General features: G+C 42.8%; 1 protein-coding gene across 3 annotated transcripts in view; it reads left to right on the forward strand.

Moving 5' to 3' along the window:
- Positions 1-25,410, forward strand: part of FKBP8 (FKBP prolyl isomerase 8) — a 41,734-nt gene extending 16,324 nt beyond the window's left edge. For all 3 annotated transcript variants that reach the window (XM_070746478.1, XM_070746488.1, XM_070746497.1), the window contains exons 2-9: positions 6,442-6,740; positions 10,257-10,426; positions 10,986-11,074; positions 12,626-12,843; positions 15,734-15,906; positions 19,665-19,742; positions 23,545-23,682; positions 24,217-25,410. In XM_070746478.1, the coding sequence (XP_070602579.1) occupies positions 6,470-6,740; positions 10,257-10,426; positions 10,986-11,074; positions 12,626-12,843; positions 15,734-15,906; positions 19,665-19,742; positions 23,545-23,682; positions 24,217-24,303 (1,224 nt within the window). In that variant the 5' untranslated portion in view covers positions 6,442-6,469 and the 3' untranslated portion in view covers positions 24,304-25,410. The remainder of the gene's footprint in view (positions 1-6,441; positions 6,741-10,256; positions 10,427-10,985; positions 11,075-12,625; positions 12,844-15,733; positions 15,907-19,664; positions 19,743-23,544; positions 23,683-24,216) is intronic.
- The last annotated feature ends 704 nt before the right edge of the window (positions 25,411-26,114 follow it).

Below are 26,114 nucleotides of genomic sequence, written 5' to 3' on the forward strand. Positions count from 1 at the left end.
GGTATGTGCAGTGTGCATAGGGATTTGTTCATATGGGTTTTTTTATAGTCCGGCCCTCCAACAGCCCGAGGGACAGTGAACTGGCCCCCTGTGTAAAAAGTTTGGGGACCCCGGCTCTAAGCAGTTTACAGAGTCAGCATATTGCCCCCCAACAATTTGGGTCCTCATTTTATGGACCATGGAAGGATGGAAAGCTGAGTCAACCTTGATTTATATAAGTAAAGCATTAATTCTGTACAGGTTTTTAACAAGCAAGGTTCACTGAATTCATCTGTGGTTGTTTTTGGGTAGATACTCCTAGGACCATATTAAAAGGACCATAGGACCATATTATATTTAGGACCATATTACATTTAGACTAATTAATTTAAACTAATCAGATTTACGGTGCTATATTGTTCCTCTTATATTTATTTATTTATTATTTAGATTTGTATGCCGCCCCTCTCCGCAGACTCGGGGCGGCTCACAGCAAATTACAACACTTCATGACAAATCCAAATAAATTTAAAAAAATTTAAAAGAACCCCATTTTACTAACAAACACACACACAAACATACAATGCATAAATTGTACATGCCCGGGGGAGGTGTTTCAGTTCCCCCATGCCTGACGGCAAAGGTGGGTTTTAAGGAGTTTACGGAAGGCAGGGAGAGTAGGGGCAGTTCTAATCTCTGGGGGGAGTTGGTTCCAGAGAGTCAGGGCCGCCACAGAGAAGGCTCTTCCCCTGGGGCCCGCCAACCGACATTGTTTAGTTGACGGGACCCGGAGAAGGCCCACTCTGTGGGACCTAATTGGTCGCTGGGATTCGTGCGGCAGAAGGCGGTCTCGGAGATATTCTGGTCCAGTGCCATGAAGGGCTTTAAACGTCATAACCAACACTTTGAATTGTGACCGGAAATTGATCGGCAGCCAATGCAGATGGTGTAATCCCCCCTGGGCGGCATATAAATCCAATTAATAAATAAATGATTGAGTTCTATTGACTTTGCCTTATTGACAGGGTTTTTCAAACTCTAAGATGTTGTATATACTCCTGATCAGTTGGAGGATGATGAAGATATTGAGGACTTGGATTCAGATAGTGTTTATGAATTAGTAGGGGGCCCGGGGTTACAGGTAGTAGAACAGGTGGGAGGCCAGCCACTGGATGGGGCTATGAGTTCAGGATCTAGTGAGGGAGAATCAGACGCTCGCTGGGTTAACCCTAAATTCAGAAGGGCCCAAAAACATAGAGAACAGGTGTCTGGAAGAAGATATTAAGGAGAGGAATGGGTTAAATATTGTAGTGATGTATTTGGCACGTCAGGGGGTCAGTGGAGAAGAAAGGTGGAGTTTCAACGTTGCCAAAAGGAAAAATGGATGTGTTTTTGCCACACTAAAGTAAGCCAAAGTATTTTGTATTGTTATCAGTGAGTGCTACTGTTTTTCAAAGTTATACTGTTAGGAAAATAAATCTTGTTTAAGTGAAGCAGAAGGACGAATGTGAGAAATGCGCCTAAGAGAGATAACGGACCGAGTGCCTGTATGGAATGTGTTTGAATTACAGGAGAGCAGAGAAATAAATGGAGTTTCTTTATTCATGAAATGATGCATTTAATAAGAGTTATTTGTAATTGCTAAATTTCTACCAGAAACCAGAACATAAGATGGGAAGACCAACTCCCAAAATTCATGCTGGCTGGGGAATTCTGGGAGTGGAAGTTGATATACCATATAAATGTTGCCAAGATTTTTTTAAAAACACTGAAATAGGCCCATTGCAACGATAGAAAATTGTATATAAGATTCATATAAAATCATATAAAATTCACACAGTGGGTACATGTGTACACATACAAAATACTGAAATATAAGCCAGGTAAACATAACCTTGTCAAATCTCTGTTTGGGTCATGGGATCATTTGTGGTTTTCCTTGCCATTTGTCATTCATTCTGTTTTATTAGGTGTTTAGAATGGATGGACTGTGTGCAAAATACTTCCGGCAAAAACACCCCATAAAAACTAACTGGCAACAGATTTAGAGTACAGAGGAGTTGCTGAGGTCATTGTAATTTCAACTCCCTCAGGATAATTGTAGGATGTTTATTTTCCCCTAGAGTGATGAGGGAGAAAGCAGAGAAAATATATTGTACTCTTCAGCAGTATACAGTGTGGTTTCTGGTGTTAGCGATTTCAAGATCTCTAACTATTGAAGTTTGAAACCAGGATTGATTTTAATCATTTGTTTTGGATACACCAGCAGTTATCGAATTGTTCAGATTTTAAGGAATGTTTGCCTTGAAGGTCAATTTTTAGTACATTTTCTACATAGGTTTTAAAGCCTCTTCTCTTCTCTTCTCCTTTTCCTCTCCTCTCCTTCCCCCCTTCCTTCCTTCCTTCCCTCCTTCCCTCTCTTCCTTCCCTTTCTCTCTTCCTTTTAAAAATTTTTTTATTATTATTATTATTATTATTATTATTATTATTATTATTAATTAGATTTGTATGTCTCCAAAGACTCGGGGCGGCTCACAACAACAATAAAACAGTATACAATAAACAATTCTAATATTTAAAAAATGTCTAAAAACCCATTTTTTTTAAAAAAAAACAACATACAACACAAGCATACCATACATAAACTATATATGCCTGGGGGAGATGTCTCAGTTCCCCCATGTCTGACGGCAGAGGTAGGTTTTAAAAAGTTTGCGAAAGGCAAGGAGGGTGGGCGCAATCCTAATCTCCGGGGGGAGCTGGTTCCAGAGGGTCGGGGCCGCCACAGAGAAGGCTCTTCCCCTGGGTCCCGCCAGACGACATTGTTTAGTCGACGGGACCCGGAGAAGGCCAACTCTGTGGGACTTAACCGGTTGCTGGGATTCGTGTGGCAGAAGGCAGTCTCGGAGATATTCTGGTCCGATGCCATGAAGGGCTTTATAGGTCATAACCAACACTTTGAATTGTGACTGGTAATTGATCAGCAACCTATGCAGACTGCAGAGTGTTGGTGTAACATGGGCATACCTCAGGAAAGCCCATGATTGCTCTCGCAGCTGCATTTTGCACGATCTGAAGTTTCCGAACACTCTTCAAAGGTAGCCCCATGTAGAGAGCGTTACAGTAGTCGAGCCTCGAGGTGATGAGGGCATGAGTGACTGTGAGCAGTGACTTCCGGTCCAAATAGGGCCGCAACTGGTGCACCAGGCGAACCTGGGCAAACGCCCCCCTCGCCACAGCTGAAAGATGGTTCTCTAATGTGAGCTGTGGATCGAGGAGGACACCCAAGTTGCGGACCCTCTCTGAGGGGGTCAATAGTTCCCCCCCCAGGGTGATGGACGGACAGATGGAATTGTCCCTGGGAGGCAAAACTCACAGCCACTCCGTCTTGTCTGGGTTGAGTTTGAGTCTGTTGACACCCATCCAGACCCCAACAGTCTCCAGGCACCGGCACATCATTTCTACTTCCTTCCATCCTCTGTTTATATTGGAATTTGATAGCCATAAAGCTGCAAAAAAGATATTAAAACCAGAAACAAGATCATGCTATAGAAGCACACAGGGTGATTACTTTAAGTATTACCTCCCACTGGCCTGTCTTTTGTGACAGCTTTTAGATTGCAAAAGTTTGTGCTCCTATCAATATTTTATATAGCACCGCACTTACTCATTTATGCAGAAATACAGTAATTTATCAAGCTGTTGCTGTGCTTTTTGTTCACACTATAGAGCAAGTGATTTTCAACCTTTTTTGAGCCGTGGCACATTTTTTACATTTACGAAACCCTGGGGCACATTGAGGGGGGGGGCGCTAAAAAAGTTTGGACAAAAAATTATCTCTCTCTCTCTCTCTTCCTCCCCTTTGCTCTATTTCTTTCTCCCTCCCTCTTTCTCTCCCTTCCTTCCTCTTTCTTCCTCTCTCTCTCCATCCCTCTTTCTTTCTCTTCCTTCCTTCCTCTCTTTTTTGCTCTTTCTCTCTCCCTCCCTACCTCCCTCTATGTCTTTCTCTCCTTCCCTCCCTCTCTTTCTCTCTCTCTCTCTTGCTTTCTTTCTCTTTCTCGCTCTCTCGCTCTTTCGCTTGCTTGCTTTCTCTCTCTCTCTTTCTTTCTCTCTAAGCTTCGCGGCACACCTGACCATGTCTCGCGGCACACTAGTGTGCCGCGGCACACTGGTTGAAAAACACTGCTATAGAGTATTCAGCCTGTTACCTCACATGTGAGCCAAATAGCACATTTGGAAAGATACTTGTAATGGAATTTGGGTCATGGCAGGGATGGGTAGATTGTCAAAGGAGTTTCTTAGCTTGTGGAACTCCAGGTCACAAGATGTGGCAATAATTGTTGATTGATACAATTCGTAATAGTTACCTTGAGGTACACTGGGCGGCTTTATAAATGTAATTAATTAATTGATGATGATTGAATTTCATAACAGGAGGTAGAGTAAATGCATTGTTGGCAATTAACATAATGGCTAAACGAATACTCCAGACTCTGTGAAGAACAACTGCATGCGAAAATGGGTTTTTCTTATCTCTGGGGCCAGGCGAGTTTTTGGGTAGCTGGTCACATTTTATGAAATTCCTCTCTATCGGAGGGTTGTCAGGCACCCATGCAAATTTTTCAGTTGCAAAGCAAAGTGTTGCTTATTGACACCCAACTATTTTAATTAGATTCCTGAGCGATTTCCCCCACCCCCTTTTGAATTAATTAATAGCATTAATATTTTTAAATCTTCTCATCGGATTTTCATTGTTCTAATTAAATAAAACCTATTTTTTTTCCTAGTTGTTTGCTTGGCTCCTTCTTTTTTGGGGGTGGGAAAAAAGAAGGAAGAATATTTTTTTTAAAAGATAAAATAAAAATGTCCTGCAGTGTAGATTCCATGAACCGTGAAAGACCCTGTTGAGCTGACAATCTAGTAGAGGGGCCCTCAAACTTAGCAACTTTAAGATTTGTGGACTTCAAATTGGACATTAAAGGAAAAGAAAAGGGGCAAAAATTTCCAATTGCCTCCAACCAGTATTTAAATTAAAACCTACCACTGTTAAAAAAATAGTTAATATATATATAAAGGGGGCAAGAAAGGAGAACCCACCAAATATCGCCAAATGAATAAGCCAAATTAAAAAAGAACCTGATTAAAATTGACTCCCTTTCATGAATAAAAATACAAAATAAAAATAGAGATTAAAGAAGATTAGAAGATAGCAGGGGAAAGTGCTTTTAAACTGTCCTTCTTTTTAGAAGTTTTAGTATTAATACTGCATGTCTTTGGTTATGAGCCGCCCAGATTCGGAAGGAAGGAAGGAAGGAAAGAAAGAAAGAAAGAAAGAAAGAAAGAAAGAAAGAAAGAAAGGAATTATCCATGCATGACTAGGAATGGGAGGTGGATGTGAAATTTTTAAAAAATCAAGGCCGAATGTTTTCAAAATATTTTTATTGATTTTTAAAAAAATATAACACAAAACAAGACAAACAACATTTAACATGTAAAGGAGCTACCATTGCTCCACTAAGCATAGAAGTCTTCCTAAAACAAAAAAGAAAGACTAATTATAGTTTAGATCAAAACAGAAAAGTTAAATTTGTTAGTAAAATATCTTAGTAAACTACGATAATATCTAAATCTAGACATTCAAACAATTTCATTATATAATTGTAATTAAGATAATTATAATCAAATTATATCCCCTTATATAGAGCGCTGCTGAGACCACATTTGGAGTACTGTGTTCAGTTCTGGAGACCTCACCTACAAAAAGATATTGACAAAATTGAACGGGTCCAAAGACTGGTGGAATGGTGGAAGGTCTTAAGCATAAAACGTATCAGGAAAGACTTAATTAACTCAAGCTATATAGTCTGGAGGACAGAAGGAAAAGGGGGGACATGATCAAAACATTTAAATATGTTAAAGGGTTAAATAAGGTTCAGGAGGGAAGTGTTTTTAATAGGAAAGTGAACACAAGAACAAGGGGACACAGTCTGAAGTTAGTTGGGGGAAAGATCAAAAGCAATGTGAGAAAATATTATTTTACTAAAAGAGTAGTAGATCCTTGGAACAAACTTCCAGCAGACGTGGTTGGCAAATCCACAGTAACTGAATTTAAACCTGCCTGGGATAACCATATATCCATCCTAAGATAAAATACAGGAAATAGTATAAGGGCAGACTAGATGGAGCATGAGGTCTTTTTCTGCCGTCAGTCTTCTATGTTTATATGTTTCTATGTAAATAATAAAACTAAACTTATCCATTAAATATCACTATAGGATATATTTAACCTGGTAACTTTAACTATTCCATGCTTCATCTTAATATCTTTAATAATCCTTTTTTACATTCCACCAATTGTATACTTTCTCCCAAGTTTTATAGAATTCCGTTTCCACCTGGTTGTTTAACCGTCTCGTCCTCATTTCTCTTCATTTATTTCTCTGTCCCACCTTCTTCTTGCAGCTCAGCTGATCCGTAGCGCACCGTCGCCATGGCTTCCGGCGGGGAAGACTTGGATGACTGGGCGGGGACCAGTCTGGTCGACCTGACCTCATCTGAACTGGCGGCCAGCCAGGCTTCCATGATCGACAACGGGGAAGATTTCGAAGTCCTGGATAGCACGGATGACGGGGATTTCAGTGGTCTCCCGCCACTGGAGGATGTCCCAAGCAGCACTACCAGAAAGGACAACCAAGAAACAAATGGGGAATCTCCAGCTAAGGAAGAATCGGAGGCGGCCCAGGAATGGCTTGACGTTTTAGGTGGGACCATAGCTTTTGTCCACCTCTCTTTTTTAAATTTTTTTAAAAAACAACAACAAATATACACAAAATTTACATATATACAAGTCAAACATACGTTAAACTCTATATAACAATGACAAATAAAACTTAACCTAACAAATAACATGGATCATTAACAATATCTTTTTGCAGCATTACCATATTTTTCGGACTATAAGATGCACCTTTCCACCCCTAAAAGAGGCTGATAATGAGGGTGTGTCTTACACTCTGAATGCAGCTTCCCCCCCTTTGTAGGTGTTTTTTTTCTTCCCATTGGTCTAACTTGCTCCAAATATTTCTTTCCAGCCCTACCCAGGTGATAAAGATGTTCCCAGCTCTTCTTACAGGCTTGCAAGCTCTTTCATTGTTTCTCTCTGCAAAGAATGTTTTCCAAGCCCTAAGCCTTTGTAGGTGGTTTTTTTCCCCATTGGCCTAACTTGCTCCAAATATTTCTTTCCAGCCCTAACCAGGTGCTAAAGATGTTCCCAGCTCTTACTGGCTTGCAAGCTCTTTCATTGTTACTCTATGCGAAGAATGTTTTCCAAACCCTAAGCCTTCGTAGGTGGTTTTTTTCCCCATTGGCCTAACTTGCTCCAAATATTTCTTTCCAGCCCTAACCAGGTGCTAAAGATGTTCCCAGCTCTTCTTACAGGCTTGCAAGCTCTTTCATTGTTACTCTCTGCAAAGAATGTTTTCCAAGCCCTAAGCCTTTGTAGGTGGTTTTTTTCCCCATTGGCCTAACTTGCTCCAAATATTTCTTTCCAGCCCTAACCAGGTGCTAAAGATGTTCCCAGCTCTTACTGGCTTGCAAGCTCTTTCATTGTTACTCTATGCGAAGAATGTTTTCCAAACCCTAAGCCTTCGTAGGTGGTTTTTTCCCCCATTGGCCTAACTTGCTCCAAATATTTCTTTCCAGCCCTAACCAGGTGCTAAGATGTTCCCAGCTCTTCTTACAGGCTTGCAAGCTCTTTCATTGTTACTCTCTGCGAAGAATGTTTTCCAAGCCCTAAGTCTTTGCAGGGTTGTTTTTTTTCATTGTCTACTTGCTCAAATTGTTCCCAGCTCTTACTGGCTTGCAAGCTCTTTCATTGTTACTCTCTCCGAATAAGGGGTTTTTTTTAAAAAAGCCCTAAGTAGGGGATAAAATAATGTGCTGAAGATGACCAGATTAAGGAAGCTAGCCAGATAAATATCTGGTAAGCAGATTCTTTCCCCTATTTTCCTCCCCCAAAACTAAGGCGTGTCTTATACTCTGAAAAATATGGTAGATATCGCTACATCTTCTGTATTCCTATACAGTGTTCCCTCGATTTTCGCGGGTTCAAACTTCGCGAAAAGTCTATACCACGGTTTTTCAAAAATATTAATTTAAAAAATACTTTGCGGGTTTTTTCCCTATACCATGGTTTTTCCCACCCGATGATGTCATATGTCATCGCCAAACTTTCGTCCGCCTTTAATAATTTTTTTTAAATGAACTTTAATAAATAAAAATGGTGAGTTATAATCTAAATGGTTGCTAAGGGAATGGGAAATTGTAATTTAGGGGTTTAAAGTGTTAAGGGAAGGCTTGTGATACTGTTCATAGCCAATAATAGTGTATTTACTTCCGCATCTCTACTTCGCGGATATTCAACTTTCGCGGGCGGTCTCGGAACGCATCCCCCGCGAAAATCGAGGGAACACTGTATCACTATATCATTAACTTATGCATAATCACATATTTTTTATTCTCTTCATCATCCTTCGTAGTTTGTTTATGTCAGTCTACCCGTCATCATTTATTTTATGTTTGTTGCTGATTGTGTTGATTTATTCTTTACATTTCAACTGTTTATACCTGTTTTCCCAAATCTTATAGAATTCCGTTTCCTCTTTGTCTAATATTCTTGTTGTGATCATTGTGTTTGAAGGGACTTTATTCCATCTTCCATCATTGGGTGTACACTCCTGGCCGCCGTTATTATACGTTTTATTTTATTTTATTTATTTATTTTGTCCAATACACAATAATACACAATGAAGGTTATAGAGGATATAGTAGAGAAGAAATACGAGATATAGGAGAGACTATAGGACAGGGGACGGAAGGCGCTCTAGTGCACTTATGCACGCCCCTCACTGACCTCTTAGGAATCTGGAGAGGTCAACCGTGGATCGTCTAAGGGTAAAACGTTGCTCTTCTAGCCCCCCCCCCCCCACGGTTCCCTGAGTCCTTTTCCAAATGGTGGGTCCTTTTCCACTGCATTTATGGCCCACCTTTATTCACGTGAACACCCCATATCAGGGGTCTCCAAGCTTGTCAACTTTAAGACTTTTGGACTTCAACTCTCAGAATTCTGGATGGAGCTGGCTGGAGAATTCTGGGAGCTGAAGTCCACAAGTCTTAAAAGTTGACAAGTTTGGAGACCTCTGCCCTACATCATGTGGTGTGTACACGTAGTCCTCGACTCAGGACCATAATAGAGCCTGCACATCACAGTCGTAAGTCGTAAATTGGCTCACCTGTGTTAAACTAACACCACAGTTGTTAATACAAGCCAGTGCTTCACTATGGGTCCCCAGGTTGAGGACCACTGCATTAAACTATCATTTGAATACACAGTTCTAAATACAGTGGTACCTCTACCTACAAACACCTCTACTTGCAATTTTTTCTAGATAAGAACCAGGTGTTCAAAAATTTTTTACCTCTTCTCTAGAACCATTTTCCACTTAAAAACCCGAGCCTCTGAAACTGTAACCGAAAAAGGCAGGGAGAAGCCTCCATGGGGCCTCTCTAGGAATCTCCTGGGAGGAAACAGGGCCGGAAAAGGTGGGGAGAAGCCTCCGTGGGGCCTTTCTAGGAATGTCCTGGGAGGAAACAGGGCCGGAAAAGGCAGGGAGAAGCCTCCGTGGGACCTCTCTAGGAATCTCCTGGGAGGAAAACGGCCAGAAAAGGCGGGGAGAAGCCTCCATGGGGCCTCTCTAGGAATCTCCTGGGAGGAAACAGGGCCTCCATCCTCCCTGTGGTTTCCCCAATCGCACACATTATTTGCTTTTACAATAATTCCTATGGGAAAAATTGCTTCTTCTTACAAACTTTTCTACTTAAGAACCTGGTCATGGAACAAATTAAGTTCGTAAGTAGAGGTACCACTGTACAGCATAGTCACATAGGCCAGAAATAGCAGAGAATAGTCGAGAGAGTGAATCACATTTCTGGCGCCCTCTTATGGCAATCAGTAACACTAGCTCTTAAAGCAATAGTGTTCTATTACATGTAAGCATACATTGTTGGTTTGTGTTTTTATATTTGCAAAACCCAACCAGTTGTGTACATAGTACTAACAACAGTGATTCGCTTAACAACCATGGCCAAAAAAACCCTGGGCACAACTCACTTAGCAACTGCAATTCTGGTCTCAGATGAGGTTGTAAGTCGAGAGCTACCTGTAGCTCTGAGTTTGAGGGATTCTAACAAGTTAAGTCTTCTCTCCATCCCATCTGCAGGGAATGGCTTACTGAAGAAGAAAGTCATCTCACCAGGCCGCGGTCAGGAGACCCGGCCGGTCAAGGGCCAGGATGTGACTATCCGGTTTAAAGCAACGCTGGAGGATGGGACGGTGGTGGAGGAGGACCCCAGCCTCACCTTCACGCTGGGGGATTGTGATGGCATCCAGGTGGGTGTCTGTCTTGGCCTGTCATTGTCGTGACCAGCAACAGGCACTCCCAACCAAGGGAAAAAATGGGGACCAGAAACTTATTTCCATGTAGATTAGATATTTTATAGGGGGTCAGCAGTTTTGTTTGTTTGTTTGATTGATTAATTGATTAATTAAACAAACAAACAAACAAAACAATTAAAGCCTGTAGAAATAAAAAACATTCATATCTTTGGCCAGATCCAGATCATAATTTATTGCTCAACAGCCCCATTATAAAAAAACAAATAAATAGGAACCAAGGGAAAACATCTAACAGGCTGATAGATACTGTAAGCACCAAGTCTTTAGCTCCGTGTTTCTCCATCTTAACACATTTGAGATGTTCGGACTTCAACTCCCAGAGTTCCCCAGTCAGCCATGCTGGCTAGGGAATTCTGGGAGTTGAAGTCCACACATCTCCTACGTGTCAAGATTAAGAAACGCTGTCCTAATGGGGTTTCTGGAATGACTGTTTATCTTCCCTGTGCAGCCTCCTTACTCCCCAAATAACTTCCCTTTTCTCCCCCCTTCACAGGCCCTGGATCTCTGTGTGCAGCTGATGGACATGGGAGAGACAGCGCTCATCACGTCAGATGGGAAATACTGCTTCGGCCCACAGGGGAGGTACATGAGGAAGGGGATGGGAGACAGGTTGTTGGCAAGAACAAGGGGGCACAATCTGAAGTTAGTTGGGGGAAAGATCAAAAGCAACATGAGAAAATATTATTTTACTGAAACAGTAGTAGATCCTTGGAACAAACTTCCAGCACACGGGGTTGGTAAATCCACAGTCACTGAATTTAAACATGCCTGGGATAAACATAAATCCATCCTAAGATAAAAATACAAGAAATAGTATAAGGGCAGACTAGATGGACCATGACGTCTTTTTCTGCCGTCAGACTTCTATATTTCTATGTTTCTAAGTATGGGATGTTTTAGCACAGTGATGGCAAACCATGCTATCCTTGGGTGGCGAAAGAGCAAGCACAAGCACTATTGCCCAGATGCGTGAGTGACCACACCCACAATTCAACGTCTGGGGAGGGCAAAAACAGCTTCCCCCGCCCCCCCAGAGGCCCTCTGGAGGCTGGAAATGGCCTGTTTCCCAACTTCTGGTGGGCCCAGTAGGCTCGTGTTTCACCTTCCAAAGGCTTCCCTGGAAACAGGGGAGGGTAATAACGCCTTCCCCCATCCTCCCGGAGGCTCTCTGGAAGCCAAAAATGCCCTCCCAGTCTCTCTGTGTGAGCCAAAAATCAGCTGGCCAGTACATACATACATGCATGTTTGTTTGTTTGTTTGTTTACTTATTTATTTATTTACTTATTTACTTATTTACTTATTGATTGATTTATTGATTGATTGGATTTGTATGCCGCCCCTCTCCGGAGACTCAGGGCGGCTAACAACAGTGATAAAAAACAGCATGTAACAATCCAATACTAAAACAACTAAAAAAAACCTTATTATAAAACCAAACATACATACAAACATACCTTGCGTAAATTGTAAAGGCCTAGGGGGAAAGAATATCTCAGTTCCCCCATGCCTGGCGGCAGAGGTGGGTTCTAAGAAGTTTAAGAAAGGCGAGGAGGGTGGAGACAATTCTAATCTCTGGGGGGAGTTGTTTCCAAAGGGCCGGGGCCGCCACAGAGAAGGCTCTTTCCCTGGGTCCCGCCAGATGACATTTTTTAGTTGATGGGACCAGGAGAAGGCCCACTCTGTGGGACCTAACTGGTCGCTGGGATTCGTGCAGCAGAAGGCAGTCCCTGAGATAATCTGGTCCGGTGCCATGAAGGGCTTTATAGGTCATAACCAACACTTTGAATTGTGACCGGAAACTGATCGGCAACCAATGCAGACTGCGGAGTGTTGGTGTAACATGGGCATATTTGGGGAAGCCCATGACTGCTCTCGCAGCTGCATTCTGTTGGAGCTGAGCTAGGGCATCGGCTCGTGTGCCAGCAGATATGGTTCCACATGCCACCTGTGACACCCGTGCCGTAGGTTTCCCCATCACTGGTATAGGTTGAAAAAAAGGTTGCCTTAATATTTAGTGAACTTAGGGCTCAATGAAAAGGACCATTCATGGCAATTGAATGTTGCTTTGATTGAGCCTTGGATCTGATCTGATGCAATTTGATCTGAATGTATCTGTTGGTCTCTTCCGAGCAGGATTCCTGATATTCCTCCCAATGCTTCCCTAACTCTCGAGGTGGAGTTGTTGGCAGCCCAGGATGCTCTCGATTTGGAACTCCTCAGCGGGAAAGAGAAAGTCTCACTGGCTAACAAGAAGAGGGAATGCGGCAATTTCCACTACCAGCGAGCAAATTACGTTATGGCTGCCAACTCCTATGACATTGCTCTCAAGGTCATCAACTCTGATACTAAAGGTACCTGGTTTTCCCCCCCTCCCCACCAGCCTCCAGGAAGCTTGGCTTCTACTCAGAGTCCTATTTAGGAGAGCAATTTGCTTTGTATCAAAGTCAGGGTGGAAGTTGAAGTCCAAATATCTTCAAGGTTGGGAAACACTGATCAAATTCACCCACATCCTAGAAGTGAGCAGCTATAGAACAGTGAAATGAAAGAAACATCTCACTTAGAATTTTGAAAGCACATTTGGAGCGTTATCATAAAGGTGCCTTCATGATTAAAATGGCCACTCACAAAATCATCACTTACTCAAAGGCAACAATGTAAAGTGTCCCTTGCTACTTTCACAGCCTAAGTGAACATCCCAAAATGCTCCATTCCACATAACAGTCTTAACCTTCCTTCCTGCAGACTACCCAACAAAATCAAGGTTTCTGGCAAAACATTAGATTTCAAGCATCATTCATTTTATTTTCCAGAGCAGGGGGGTCCCCAAACTTGGCAACTTTAAGACTTGTGAATTTCAACTCCCAGAATTCTCCTTACAGCTATGAAGACCCCTGTGCTAGAGAATATTACAGTGTTCCCTCGATTTTTGCGGGTTCGAACTTTGCGAAAAGTCTATCCCACGGTTTTTCAAAAATATTAATTAAAAAATACTTTGCGAGTTTTTTCCCTATACCACAATTTTTCATGCCCGATGACGTTATATGTCATCGCCAAACTTTCGTCTGCCTTTAATAAAAAAAAATTTAAATAAACTTTAATAAATAAACAGGGTGAGTAATAATCTAAATGGTTGCTAAGGGAATGGGAAATTGCAGTTTAGGGGTTTAAAGTGTTAAAGGAAGGCTTGTGATACTGTTCATAGCCAAAAATAGTGTACAGTGATCCCCCGATCATTGCGAGGGTTCCGTTCCAGGACCCCCCGCAACGAGCGGGTTTTCGCGAAGTAGCGCTGCGGAAGTAAAAACACCATCTGCGCATGTGCAGATGGTGTTTTTAACTTCCGCAGCGCTAGCGAGGAGCCGAAGATTGGGGGCGGCGCGGCTGTTTTAAAACGTCGCCGCTGGCATGGGGGGCTTGCCAGCACCCCCTGGACCCCCAACCCGGGTTTGGGGGGCTGCTAGGAAGCCGCCCATGCCAGCGGCGACGTTTTAAAACAGCCGCGCGGCTTTCCAATGAGTCCCGAAGACAAACGTCAAACTTCCGTGTTTGTCTTCGGGACTCATTGGAATGCCGCGCGGGTGTTTTAAAACGTCGCCGCCGACATGGGGGGGCTCGCTAGCACCCCCCCAAACCGCCAACCCGGGTTTGGGGGGGTGCTAGCGAGCCCCCCATGTCGGCGGCGACGTTTTAAAACACCCGCGCGCCTTCCCAACTGAGCCCTCAAGCCAAGCGCCAAAGGCGAACTTCTGCGCTTGGCTTGAGGGCTCAGTTGGGAAGGCGCGCGGGTGTTTTAAAACGTCGCCGCCGACATGGGGGGCTCGCTAGCACCCCCCCGAACCCCGAACCCGGGTTTGGGGGGGTGCTAGCGAGCCCCCCATGTCGGCGGCGACGTTTTAAAACACCCGCGCGCCTTCCCAACTGAGCCCTCAAGCCAAACGAACCCAGGTGGCCGGGCGAGCAGCGAGCGAACGGCGGGTGGCCGGGCGAAGGGCGGGCGAAGGGCGGGCGAGCGGGTGCTGGGGGGGGGCTTCTCGCCCTCCCGCCAGCAAGAGGGGGAAAACCCAGGGAAGCCGCCCAGCAGCTGATCTGCCCGGCGCCATCTACGCATGCGTGGCCATAGAAAAAAAAGGGCGCGCATGCGCAGATGGTGTTTTGACTTCCGGGTTGAAAAATCGCAAATTAGCCTGTTCGCAATGGTCGGGAACGCAATAACCGGGGGATCACTGTATTTACTTCCGCATCTCTACTTTGCGGAAATTCGACTTTCGCGGGCGGTCTCGGAACACAACCCCCGCGAAAATCGAAGGAACACTGCACAGCCATTCGCAAAGGAGGGGGAGGCAGAAACCCAGATCGCATAGAATTAATCCCAGGTCTTATCTTCTTATACTTTTCCTAGACACTTTTGTTTGTAGCAGAATCACCGACTTTGGGGTTTTTAAACGCTTTCGGGAAGAACGTAGAGGCTGCCCAAAGAAGACACCTTGCATTTTCTTTCAACATCTTTCAGTGCAAATTGGATGCTCTGGGGTGGAGCTCCATTTTCACTACTGTACTGCGTTCCCCTTCCCCAATCTTGGCTGAATGAATCTGAGCCCTGCCCCCTGTCCTGAATCACAGCTTTTCCCCCAGTCCTAACTCTGTTTCTTTCCCCCCCCCCCTTTTTTTTCTTTTAAATATTTTTTATTGAATTGTTTTAAAAACATAACCAAAGACGTATACAGTGTTCCCTCGATTTTCGTGGGGGATGCGTTCCCTTAACAACCATTTACTCACCATTATTACTGGTACTCACCATTGAATAAGACACTTAGTGATCCTGGTATTTATAAACATAATTATTAATTAACAATATTTTTTTTTTGTTATTTATTTGCAAAAATTATTAGTTTGGCGATGACGTAAGACATCGTCGGACAGGAAAAACCGTGGTATAGAAAAAAACCGCAAAGTATTTTTTAATTAATATTTTTTGAATAACCGTGGTATAGGCTATTCGCGAAGTTCGAACCCGCGAAAATTGAGGGAACGCTGTATACATATACACACTTATGCATTTACAAAATACAAAAATGAAAAAAAAAAAGAATACAAACCAAAACAAAAAATAATAATAATAAGTAATATAATAATAAAATAGTTAATTACTTAAATAAATACAATACACAATATCAAACAATAACAACAATAAACAAAAAACCTAACATATATCCTAACTCTGTTTCATTTCTCTCCCTGTAGTGGATTTCAGTGAGGAAGAAGAGGCAGAGCTGGTGGAAGTGAAGATAAAATGTCTGAATAATTTAGCGGCATCCCATCTTAAGCTGGACCATTTTGAGGCCGCCCTGCGAGCCTGCAACCAAGTGTTGGAGCAACAACCAGACAACATTAAGGCTCTGTTCCGAAAGGGAAAGGTAACGTGTTGGGCTTTAGAGCCAAGGGTTTGCCAATGAACTCAAGGTCTGGTGTTGATTGGGTGATGGAACTGCCCGTCAAAGGACAGCAGTGCTTGGCACCTCCTCCCAGGTTTAGAGGATCCTTGACTTAGGACTGTAAATGAACCCAGAATTATCATTAGAATAGAATAGAATAGAATAGAATTTTTATTGGCCAAGTGTGATTGGACACACAAGGAATTTGTCTTGGTGCATATGCTCTCAGCGTACATAAAATAAAATATACATTTGTCAAGAATCATCTGGTACAACACTTAATGATTGTCATAGGGGTCAAATAAGCAATGAAGAAGCAATATTAATAAAAATCTTAGGATATAAGCAGCAAGTTACAATCATACAGTCAACATGGGAGGAAATGGGTGATAGGAATGATGAGAAAAACTAGTAGAATAGAAGTGCAGATTTAGTAGAAAGTCTGACAGTGCTGAGGGAATTATTTGTTTAGCAGAGTGATGGCGTTCGGAAAAAAACTGTTCTTGTGTCTAGTTGTCTTGGTGTGCAATGCTCTGTAGCGACGTTTTGAGGGTAGGAGTTGAAACAATTTGTGTCCAGGATGTGAGGGGTCAGTAAATATTTTCCCCGCCCTCTTACCATATTTTTAAGAGTATAAGACGCACCTTAGATTTGGGGGAGGAAAATAGGGAAAATAATCTACTTATCAGGTATTCATCTGGCTAGCATCCTTAGTCTGGTCAGCTTCAGCACATTATTTTATCTCCTGGTTAGGGCTTGTAAAAAATCTTATTCAGAGAGAGTAACAATGAAAGAGCTTGCAAGCCAGTAAGAGCTGGGAACATCGTTAGCACCTGGAAAGAAACATTCGGAGCAAGTAGAGCAATGGAAAAAACCCTGCAAAGACTTAGGGCTTGGAAAACATTCTTCGCAGAGAGTAACAATGAAAGAGCTTGCAAGCCGGTAAGAGCTGGGAACATCTTTAGCACCTGGAAAGAAACATTCGGAGCAAGTAGAGCAATGGAAAAAACCCTGCAAAGACTTAGGGCTTGGAAAACATTCTTCGCAGAGAGTAACAATGAAAGAGCTTGCAAGCCGGTAAGAGCTGGGAACATCTTTAGCACCTGGAAAGAAACATTCGGAGCAAGTAGAGCAATGGAAAAAACCCTGCAAAGACTTAGGGCTTGGAAAACATTCTTCGCAGAGAGTAACAATTAAAGAGCTTGCAAGCCGGTAAGAGCTGGGAACATCGTTAGCACCTGGAAAGAAACATTCGGAGCAAGTAGAGCAATGGAAAAAACCCTGCAAAGACTTAGGGCTTGGAAAACATTCTTCGCAGAGAGTAACAATGAAAGAGCTTGCAAGCCGGTAAGAGCTGGGAACATCTTTAGCACCTGGAAAGAAACATTCGGAGCAAGTAGAGCAATGGAAAAAACCCTGCAAAGACTTAGGGCTTGGAAAACATTCTTCGCAGAGAGTAACAATGAAAGAGCTTGCAAGCCGGTAAGAGCTGGGAACATCGTTAGCACCTGGAAAGAAACATTTGGAGCAAGTAGAGCAATGGAAAAAACCCTGCAAAGACGTAAAGGCTTAGGAAACATTCTTTGCAGAGAGTAACAATGAAAGAGCTTGCAAGCTGCTAAGAGCTGGGAACATTGTTAGCACCTGGTTAGAGCTGGAAAGAAACTTATTCAGAGCAAGTTAGAGCAATGAAAAAAAACCTGCAAAGACTTAAAGACTTAGGAAATATTATTTGCAGAGAGAAACAATGAAAGAGCCTGCAAGGTAGGAGCTGGGAAGATTGTTAGCAGTTAGTTAGGATTGGGGGGGGAAAGGCTACATTCAGCGTATAAGATGCACCCAAGGTATCAGCCACTTTTAGGGAGGAAAAAAGGTGTGTCTTATACTCTGAAAATAATGGTAAGTCATTGTAGTTGTTAATGTGACCTCATGCAATTTCAGGGCCTATTTTGTGATAATTGTTAATCACAACTAGCCACATACCTCCCAGCGGCTGGTTAGGGCCCACCGAGTTGGCCTTCTCATGGTTCATTCGGCCAGTGTCGGCTGACGGGGCCACATGGGAGGGCCTTCTTTGTGGTGGCTCCGGCTCTATGGAAACAACTGCCCCCTGAGATCGGCATAATCCCCACCCTCCTGGCTTTCTGAAAGGCCATAAAAACATGGCTTTTTCGGCAGGCCTGGAGCCGGTGAATGGCGCCATCTTGTCCCGGCTGTATGGATGAATGTTTTAAAATTAAGGATTTTTAAAATAATAATAATACTTGTTTTTATTGTTTTTATATTGCTGTTAGCTGCCCAGAGTCTGTAAGGAGTTGGGCAGCATACAAGTCGCAATAATACATAATAAATAATAAATAAATAAACTTAATAGTTGTTAGGCAAACACAGTGGTGGTTAAACAAATCCATTTTTTGCATGGGTGTCTTTTGCCAAAAACGGAAGTAACTGCTGGAAATCGGCAAAAAACAAACCATTACTAATCGTGGGCACCTCACCACAGGATGATGTGTAAAGGGGAGCCAGTTGCCAAGCCCTTCCCCCCAAAATACGATCACAAGATCGTGTGTGTGTGTGTGTGTAGCCATTATAATTTTGAAATTGGGTCATAAGAAGTGACCGATAAGGTCCCACAGAGTTGGCCTTCTCCGGGTCCCGTCGACTAAACAATGTCGTTTGGTGGGCCCCAGGGGAAGAGCCTTCTCTGTGGCGACCCCGGCCCTCTGGAATCAACTCCCCCCAGAGATTAGAACTGCCCCCACCCTCCTTGTCTTTCGTAAATTACTCAAGACCCACCTTTACCGCCAGGCATGGGGGAGTTGAGACACCTTCCCCCAAGCTTTTTATATTTATGTTTGGTATGCATGTGCTGTTTGGTTTTTTAAATATGATAGGGTTTTTATATGCTTCTTTTTAATATTAGATTTATTCCGCCATAATATTGTTTTTACTATTGTTGTGAGCCGCCACGAGTCTCCGGAGAGGGGCGGCATACAAATCTAATAAATGATGATGATGATGATGATGATGATGATGATGATGTCAGTACAACACAGCAAACAAGATCACTATGCTGGATTTCGTATTTCATCACCAGTCGGGCGCTTCCCAAGCACCTAGGACTGCGTGATGTAGCGGCAAATTATGATTGCCGATCCCAGTAAAGCGGCGTTTTGCAATTGACAGATGGAGAATTTGTCAATTCCGATGGTTTTCAAATGACCGCTGAGATCCTTTGGTACTGCGCCCAGCGTGCCAAGTACCACTGGGACCACTTTCACTGGCTTATGCCAGAGTCGTTGCAGCTCGATTTTTAGATCTTCGTATTTCACTAATTTCTCTTGCTGCTTCTCCTCAATTCTGCTGTCTCCTGGGATTGCGATGTCGATGATCCATACTTTCTTTTTCTCCACAATCACAATGTCTGGTGTTTTATGCTTCAGAATTTGGTCAGTCGGAAGTCCCACAGTAGTTTTGCTTGCTCATTTTCGGCCACTTTTTCGGGCTTATGATCCCACCAGTTCTTTGCCACTGGTAAATGGTAGTTCCAGCACAAATTCCATCATTATTATTATTATTATTATTATTATTATTATTATTATTATCATCATCATCATCATTAGTGAGGTGTTTGTCGTAGCTTTGAATGGTCTCCATCAGAGAAGTCTGGCAGAAGCTTTAAAAAGGCCTGCAGTTAAACCAGAGAAGGCCCAGCATTTTTCTCTTGTCTGCTAATCTAGGTTCTGGCTCAGCAAGGGGAATACTGTGGGGCCATCCCAATCTTAAAGGCTGCTCTCAAGCTGGAACCCTCAAATAAGGTAAGCCTTGGATTATGATCATAACTGGGGCAGAGAAAACAAATAGGGGCTTATGGCCACCAAATGCCAAAAAAGTCAACACAGTTCTAGGCTGCATTAACAGAGGGATAGAATCAAGATCATGTGAAGTGTTAATACCACTTTATAAGGTCTTGGTAAGGCCACACTTGGAAGACTGCATCCAATTTTGGTCACCACAATGCGAAAAGGATATTGAGACTCTAGAAAGAGTGCAGAGAAGAGCAACAAAGATGATTAGAGGACTGGAGGCTAAAACAAACAAGGAACGAGTATTAGCTATGTTTGCCACCTTGCGTTGTTTATAAAAATGGTAAAGGCGAGATATAAATTAAATCAATAAATTACCCAGGCACCCTGATATAGAAGTGTTCTCGTTTTATTTTTATTTTTATTTATTTATTTTCTCCGCCATTCCATTTGTATATCAATACACACATACTTTAAAATATCAGTAACATACATATTTATACATTTTAATTCAGTCAGTCAAAAGGTCAATACCTTATTTTGGAGCTACAGTGATACCTTGTCTTACGAACTTAATTGGCTCCGGGAGGAGGTTTGTAAGACGAAACAATGTTTCCTATAGGAATCAATGGAAAAGCGATTAATGCGTGCAAGCCCAAAATTCACCCCTTTTGCCAGCCGAAGCAACCATTTTTGTGCTGCTGGGATTCCCCTGAGGCTCCCCTCCATGGGAAACCCCACTTCCGGACTTCCATGTTTTTGCGATGCTGCAGGGGAATCCCAGCATCGCAAAAACAGGTGCTTCGCTGGCAACGGAAGTCTGGAGGTGGGGTTTCCCAGCAAGGGGAGCCTCAGCAAAATTGCAGCATCGCAAAAATACTGAAGTCCTCGAAACCCCACCTCCGGACTTCCCTGTTTTTGCGATGCTGCAATTTCACTGAGGCTCCCCTCGCTGGGAAACCCCACCTCTCAACTTCAGTTGCCAGCGAAGCACCTGTTTTTGCGCTGCTGGGATTCCCCTGCAGCATCTCAAAAACACGGAAGTCCAGAGATGGGGTTTCCCATGGAGGGGAGCCTCAGGGGAATCCCAGCAGCGCAAAAACGGGCGCTTCGCTGGCAACGGAAGGTCTGGAGGTGGGGTTTCCCAACAACGGGAGCCTTCGCCTGGCAATGGAAGTCCGGAGGCGGGGCATCCCAGCGGCGGCGGTGGGTTCGTAACATGAAAATAGTTCGGAAGAAGGGGCAAAAAAATCTTAAACCTCGGGTTCGTATCTCGAAAAGTTCGTATGACGGGTTCGTAAGACGAGGTATCACTGTATTTTCATCAGTCTCTTTTTCTTTTCTGTTACACTCCCCTCCCTCCATCTCCCTCTTTCTTCTACCTTCTTCCTCCTTCTCTCCTTTTTCTACTTCTTTCCACTCCTTCTCTTCTCCCTACATCTTTCTACTTCCTCTTCCTCCTTCTTTGCCTTTCCCTGAGTGCTTCTTATCCTAGATCATCTCATATTTAACAGACTGATAATATAATCCAAACTCTTATACTAAAGTTGTTTAAAAGTGATTTTCCTAAAATTGTTAAGTTTATATCATTTCTATATTTATTTATTTATTTATTCATTCATTCATTCATTCATTCATTCATTCATTCATTCATTCATTCATTCATTCGTCCAATACACAAATACATGGGAAGAGAATAGACATGAAGTAATATATATAGAGAGATAAATGTAAAAATAGAGGAGAAGATATATGAAAGGAAGAAAATATATATGATATATGAGATAAAGGAAAGACAATTGGACAGGGGATGAAAGGCACACTAGTGCACCTATGTACACCCCTTACTGGTCTCTTAGGAACCTGGAGAGGTCAATCGTGGATAGTCTAAGGGAGAAATGTTGGGGGTTAGGGGCAGTGTTCCCTCTAATTTTTGGGGGGATGGGCGAAAAAGTACAGTGTCTGAGCGAAATAATAAATAAATAAACAAACAAACAAACAAACAAACAAAAACCTACCCTGTTTTGCCTCAGAGAATTTCAAAATAAAATACTGTACTGTGTGTCTATATCAGTGAGCTCATAATAGGGCAACTCTATCAATATCAAAATGCCACTTAAATAGTTGAGCTAGTTTCAAACTAGATTTTGATTTTCTTTCTCTCTTCCTTACTCCCATTCTTTTTCTTTCTCTTTTCCTTCCTCTCTTTTTTCTATCTGTTTCTCTCTCTTCCTCTCTTCCTCTCTCTCTCCTTCCCTCTCACTCTTTCCCTCTCGGCTTCTGGGCAGGTTTGGAAAACTCTGAGTTGATGATGATTTTTAAGTGAGCGATTGCTCACTGCTCAGCTTAGAGGAAACTATGGTTAGGGGTCGACACTATTGAGTCCGGTAATGAGTTCCACGCTTCAACAACTCGATTGCTAAAGTCGTATTTTTTACAGTCAAGTTTGGAGCGGTTAGTGTTGAGTTTGAATCTGTTGCGTGCTCTTGTGTTGTTGCGGTTGAAGGTGAAGTAGTCATTGACCGGTAGGACTTTGCAGCATATGATCTTGTGGGCAATACTTAAATCGTGTTTTAGGCGCCGTAGTTCTAAGCTTTCTAGACCCAGGATTGTTAGTCTATTTTCGTAGGGTTTTCTATAGAGGATTCTTTTATATGTTACCAATCTAATGCTGCTCCTGAGTCTACCATCAATTGGTTTTAATTTTATTCCAAATTAACTGCTGCAACTTAACTTTCCAAGTTAATTACTATCTCTCATGCATCTTAATTTTAAGCCCTATTGCTTCCTCCCCTTTCCTTAATTATTATTATTATTATTATTATTTATTAGATTTGTATGCCGCCCCTTTCCGCAGACTCGGGGCGGCTCACAACAATAATACAAACAATATATCACAAATCTAATATTAAAAAGTCTCTAAAAAACCCCTTATTTTAAAACAAACATACACACAAACATACCATGCATAAAGATATCTTTACTCCTTATTCATTTTTTTCTTAATTATAAATAAGAAAAAACTTATTTTTCTTATTTATATAAATCCAATAAATAAGTAAATTTCTAAATGCCCAATAAGATCAACATTTTAATTGTCAGTTTTGTTTTAAGATCTTATAGTCAAGTGTTGGTAATGACCTTTAAAGCCCTACATGGCATTGGGCCAGAATACATCCGGAACCGCCTTCTACCGCACGAATCCCAGCGGCCGATAAGGTCCCACAGAGTTGGCCTTCTCCGGGTCCCGTCGACCAAACAATGTCGTTTGGCGGGCCCCGGGGGAAGAGCCTTCTCTGTGGCGGACCCGGCCCTCTGGAATCAACTCCCCCCAGAGATTAGAAGGGCCCCCACCCTCCTTGTCTTTCGCAAATTACTCAAGACCCACCTTTGTCGCCAGGCATGGGGGAGTTAAGTTATCCTTTCCCCCTAGGCTATTACAAGTTATGCATGGTATGTTTGTGTGTATGTTTGGTTTTTATAATAAGGGTTTTTAGTTATTTTATTAAATTGGATTGTTACATGTTGTTTTTTATCATTGTTGTTAGCCGCCCCGAGTCTGCGGAGAGGGGCGGCATACAAATCCAATAAATAAAATAAAATAATAAAATAAAGTAAGTAAGTAAGTAAGTAAGTAAGTAAGTAAGTAAGTAAGTAAGTAAGTAAGTAAGTAAGTAAGTAAATAAATAAATAAATAAATAAATATTGAGTATTCATTTTAACTTCTTATATTACTCCCATAACATCAATACTTCTCGCCTTCCTACTGGTACCCTGCCAATCATGCCATATTCTGTTTTCCATTGGCCTCCAGACCATTCACACCGAGCTTTCCAAACTGGCCAAGAAGCACGCTGACGAAAAGAGCATCGAGGCAGAGATGTACCGCAAGATGCTGGGGAACCCTGGGTCCGGCAGCCCCCCAGCGAAGTGCAAAGATAAATCCTCCTGGGTAAGTGGCCAGAAAGATGTATTCACTGAGCCAGACAAGTTGGGAGAAAAGGGGAAACGGAGGTACCACAAGGTTCTGTCTTAGGCCCAGTTCAATATCCTCGTAAAGACTTGGATGAAGGAATGGAAGGGGAACTTACCAAATTTGCAGATGGTAGGAATAGAAACATAGAAGATTGGCGGCAGAAAGAGACCTGAGACGTGAGAAAAATATTATTTGACTGAAAGTAGTAGATGCTTGGAACAAACCTCCAACAGACGTGGTTGGTAAATCCACAGGAACTGAATTTATTATTATTATTATTATTATTATTATTATTATTATTATTATTATTTATTGGATTTGTATGCCTCGGATAAACATATATCTATCTTAAGATAAAATACAGGAAATAGTGCAAGGGCTGACTAGATGGATCATGAGGTCTTTTTCTGCTGTCAATCTTCTATGTTTCTATGTGCCCGTTTCTGTATCGTGTGTCTTCTGAATTTTGGCAGTTTTAATTCCCCCTCCCTTTTTTTTCCTCCTTCCCAGACAATTCCATGGAAGTGGCTGTTTGGTGCCACAGCCGTAGCCCTGGGGGGCGTAGCCCTCTCGGTCATCATAGCAGCCAGAAACTAAGGCCCACCTGTGGTTGATGACTTCTGATGGAACCAGGCTTGGAGATTCGGCCCTTCCTCCCTTCCTCCCAGCTCCTGCCCCTCTTCCACCACCCTGGCCCCCCGCCTCAAGGACTGGCATACGACTCTCCCTCTGGACTGTAGGTTGACCGAGTGGGGTGGGGCCCAGCAGACTTGGCTTTCCTGCCCAGAAAGACTTCCCAACCTCCAGAGTTGATCGAAACATCGACGAACCCTTTGCAGGAGATGCCCGGGGTGGCAAGAAAAAAAATATTTGCGCTATTTGGAGCTGCAGAAGTGAGAAGAAACCCAGAGGGGGGGGGCGTCTGGATATATTTTGCAGGAGGGGGCAGGAAAACGGGCCTTGGCTGAAGTCCGCTATCATTCACTTCTCTCTTTCTCTTTCTCTCTCTCTCTCTTCTGTCTTTCTCGCTCGTGTGGGTTTTCTTCTTCTTGCGCTGTAGGTTGGCCCTCGCAAAGGATCCGTCAAAATGAAGGAAGGATATTGTTGGGGGGTCCTCCTGGCAGGAGGGAAAGAAACCAGGGACTGCAAAAAATAAAAATAAAATAAAAGTTGCATTGGCTTTAGAACAGGTTTAGGAGGAGAAGCTTAGAAGCTGTCTAGGCCCGGCCTTAAGCCAGGAGTGAAGAGGAAAGGGCTGTGAAGATCCTCCCTTAGAGCTCAGGATTGGTTTGGGTGATGACGTTGGAGGGATTTTGGTTTGTTCAGCCACCTTCCGTAAAAGTTTCCTTAGGGAACCTCAGGGGTTCTCTAGACTTCAGTCTGGTTTGTTCAGTTCTTTCCAGGTGGGTAAAAACAACAACACCTGGATTGCTTTCTTTTTAGTCGTCTCTGGGAAGCCAAATTGGGATCCAAGGAACCTCTTCATTGTTGTGAAAAATCTGCTTTCAAACTTTACCGGTGGCGTTTCCCCCCTGTCTCTCCTTTTAAAGCCACCCAATTCTTTTAAGTTATCAGCACTGGGTGCCACTCTAACCCAGAGCTGCTTCTCTTTGGTACAGTTTTTTTTTCACACTTTGTCTACATTTTGAACTGTGAACAGCTGCGACATCCTCATGTTCTAATAAAGCAACGTCTCTCAGCAGATTTTCTAGCCGTTCTTTTTTATTATTCCGAGGGCCGTGGAATCGTTAATTTATTTACTTTATCGTCCATTCGTTGAACTTTGGAAAGTCGTAGAACTGTAAAGCATTCAAACTTGGCAACTTTAAGACCTGTGGACTTCAACTCCCAGAATTCCTCAGCCAGCCATGATCTTTGCATATTATTTACCTCAGACGTCTTCAAACTTGGCAACTTTAAGACTCGTGGACTTCAGTTCCCAGAATTCAGCATAGCTGGCTGGAGAATTATGAGAGTTGAAGTCCACAGGTCTTAAAGTTGCCCAGTTTGAAGACCTGTGAGGTAAATGATACGCGAAGATCATGGCTGGCTGAGGAATGCTGGGAGTTGAAGTCCACAAGTCTTAAAATTGCCCAGTTTGAAGACATGTGAGGTAAATGATACGCAAAGATCATAGCTGGCCGGAGAATTCTGGAAGTTGAAGTCCACAAGTCTTAAAGTTACCAAGTTTGAAGACCTCTGAGGTAAATGATATGCGAAGATCATGGCTGCCTGAGGAATTCTGGGAGTTGAGGTCCACAAGTCTTAAATGTTGCGAAGTTTGGGGACCTCTGCCGTAAAGCTTGAGAATCTCAAAGTAATGGAACTTGAACAGAGAAAGAAAGGAAGGAAAAGCTTTTGCTATATTATTTTATTATTATTTATTAGATTTGTATGCCGCCCCTCTC

This window comes from Erythrolamprus reginae, chromosome 1, assembly GCF_031021105.1.
Source record: "Erythrolamprus reginae isolate rEryReg1 chromosome 1, rEryReg1.hap1, whole genome shotgun sequence".
NCBI classification, from domain to species: Eukaryota; Metazoa; Chordata; class Lepidosauria; order Squamata; family Dipsadidae; genus Erythrolamprus; species Erythrolamprus reginae.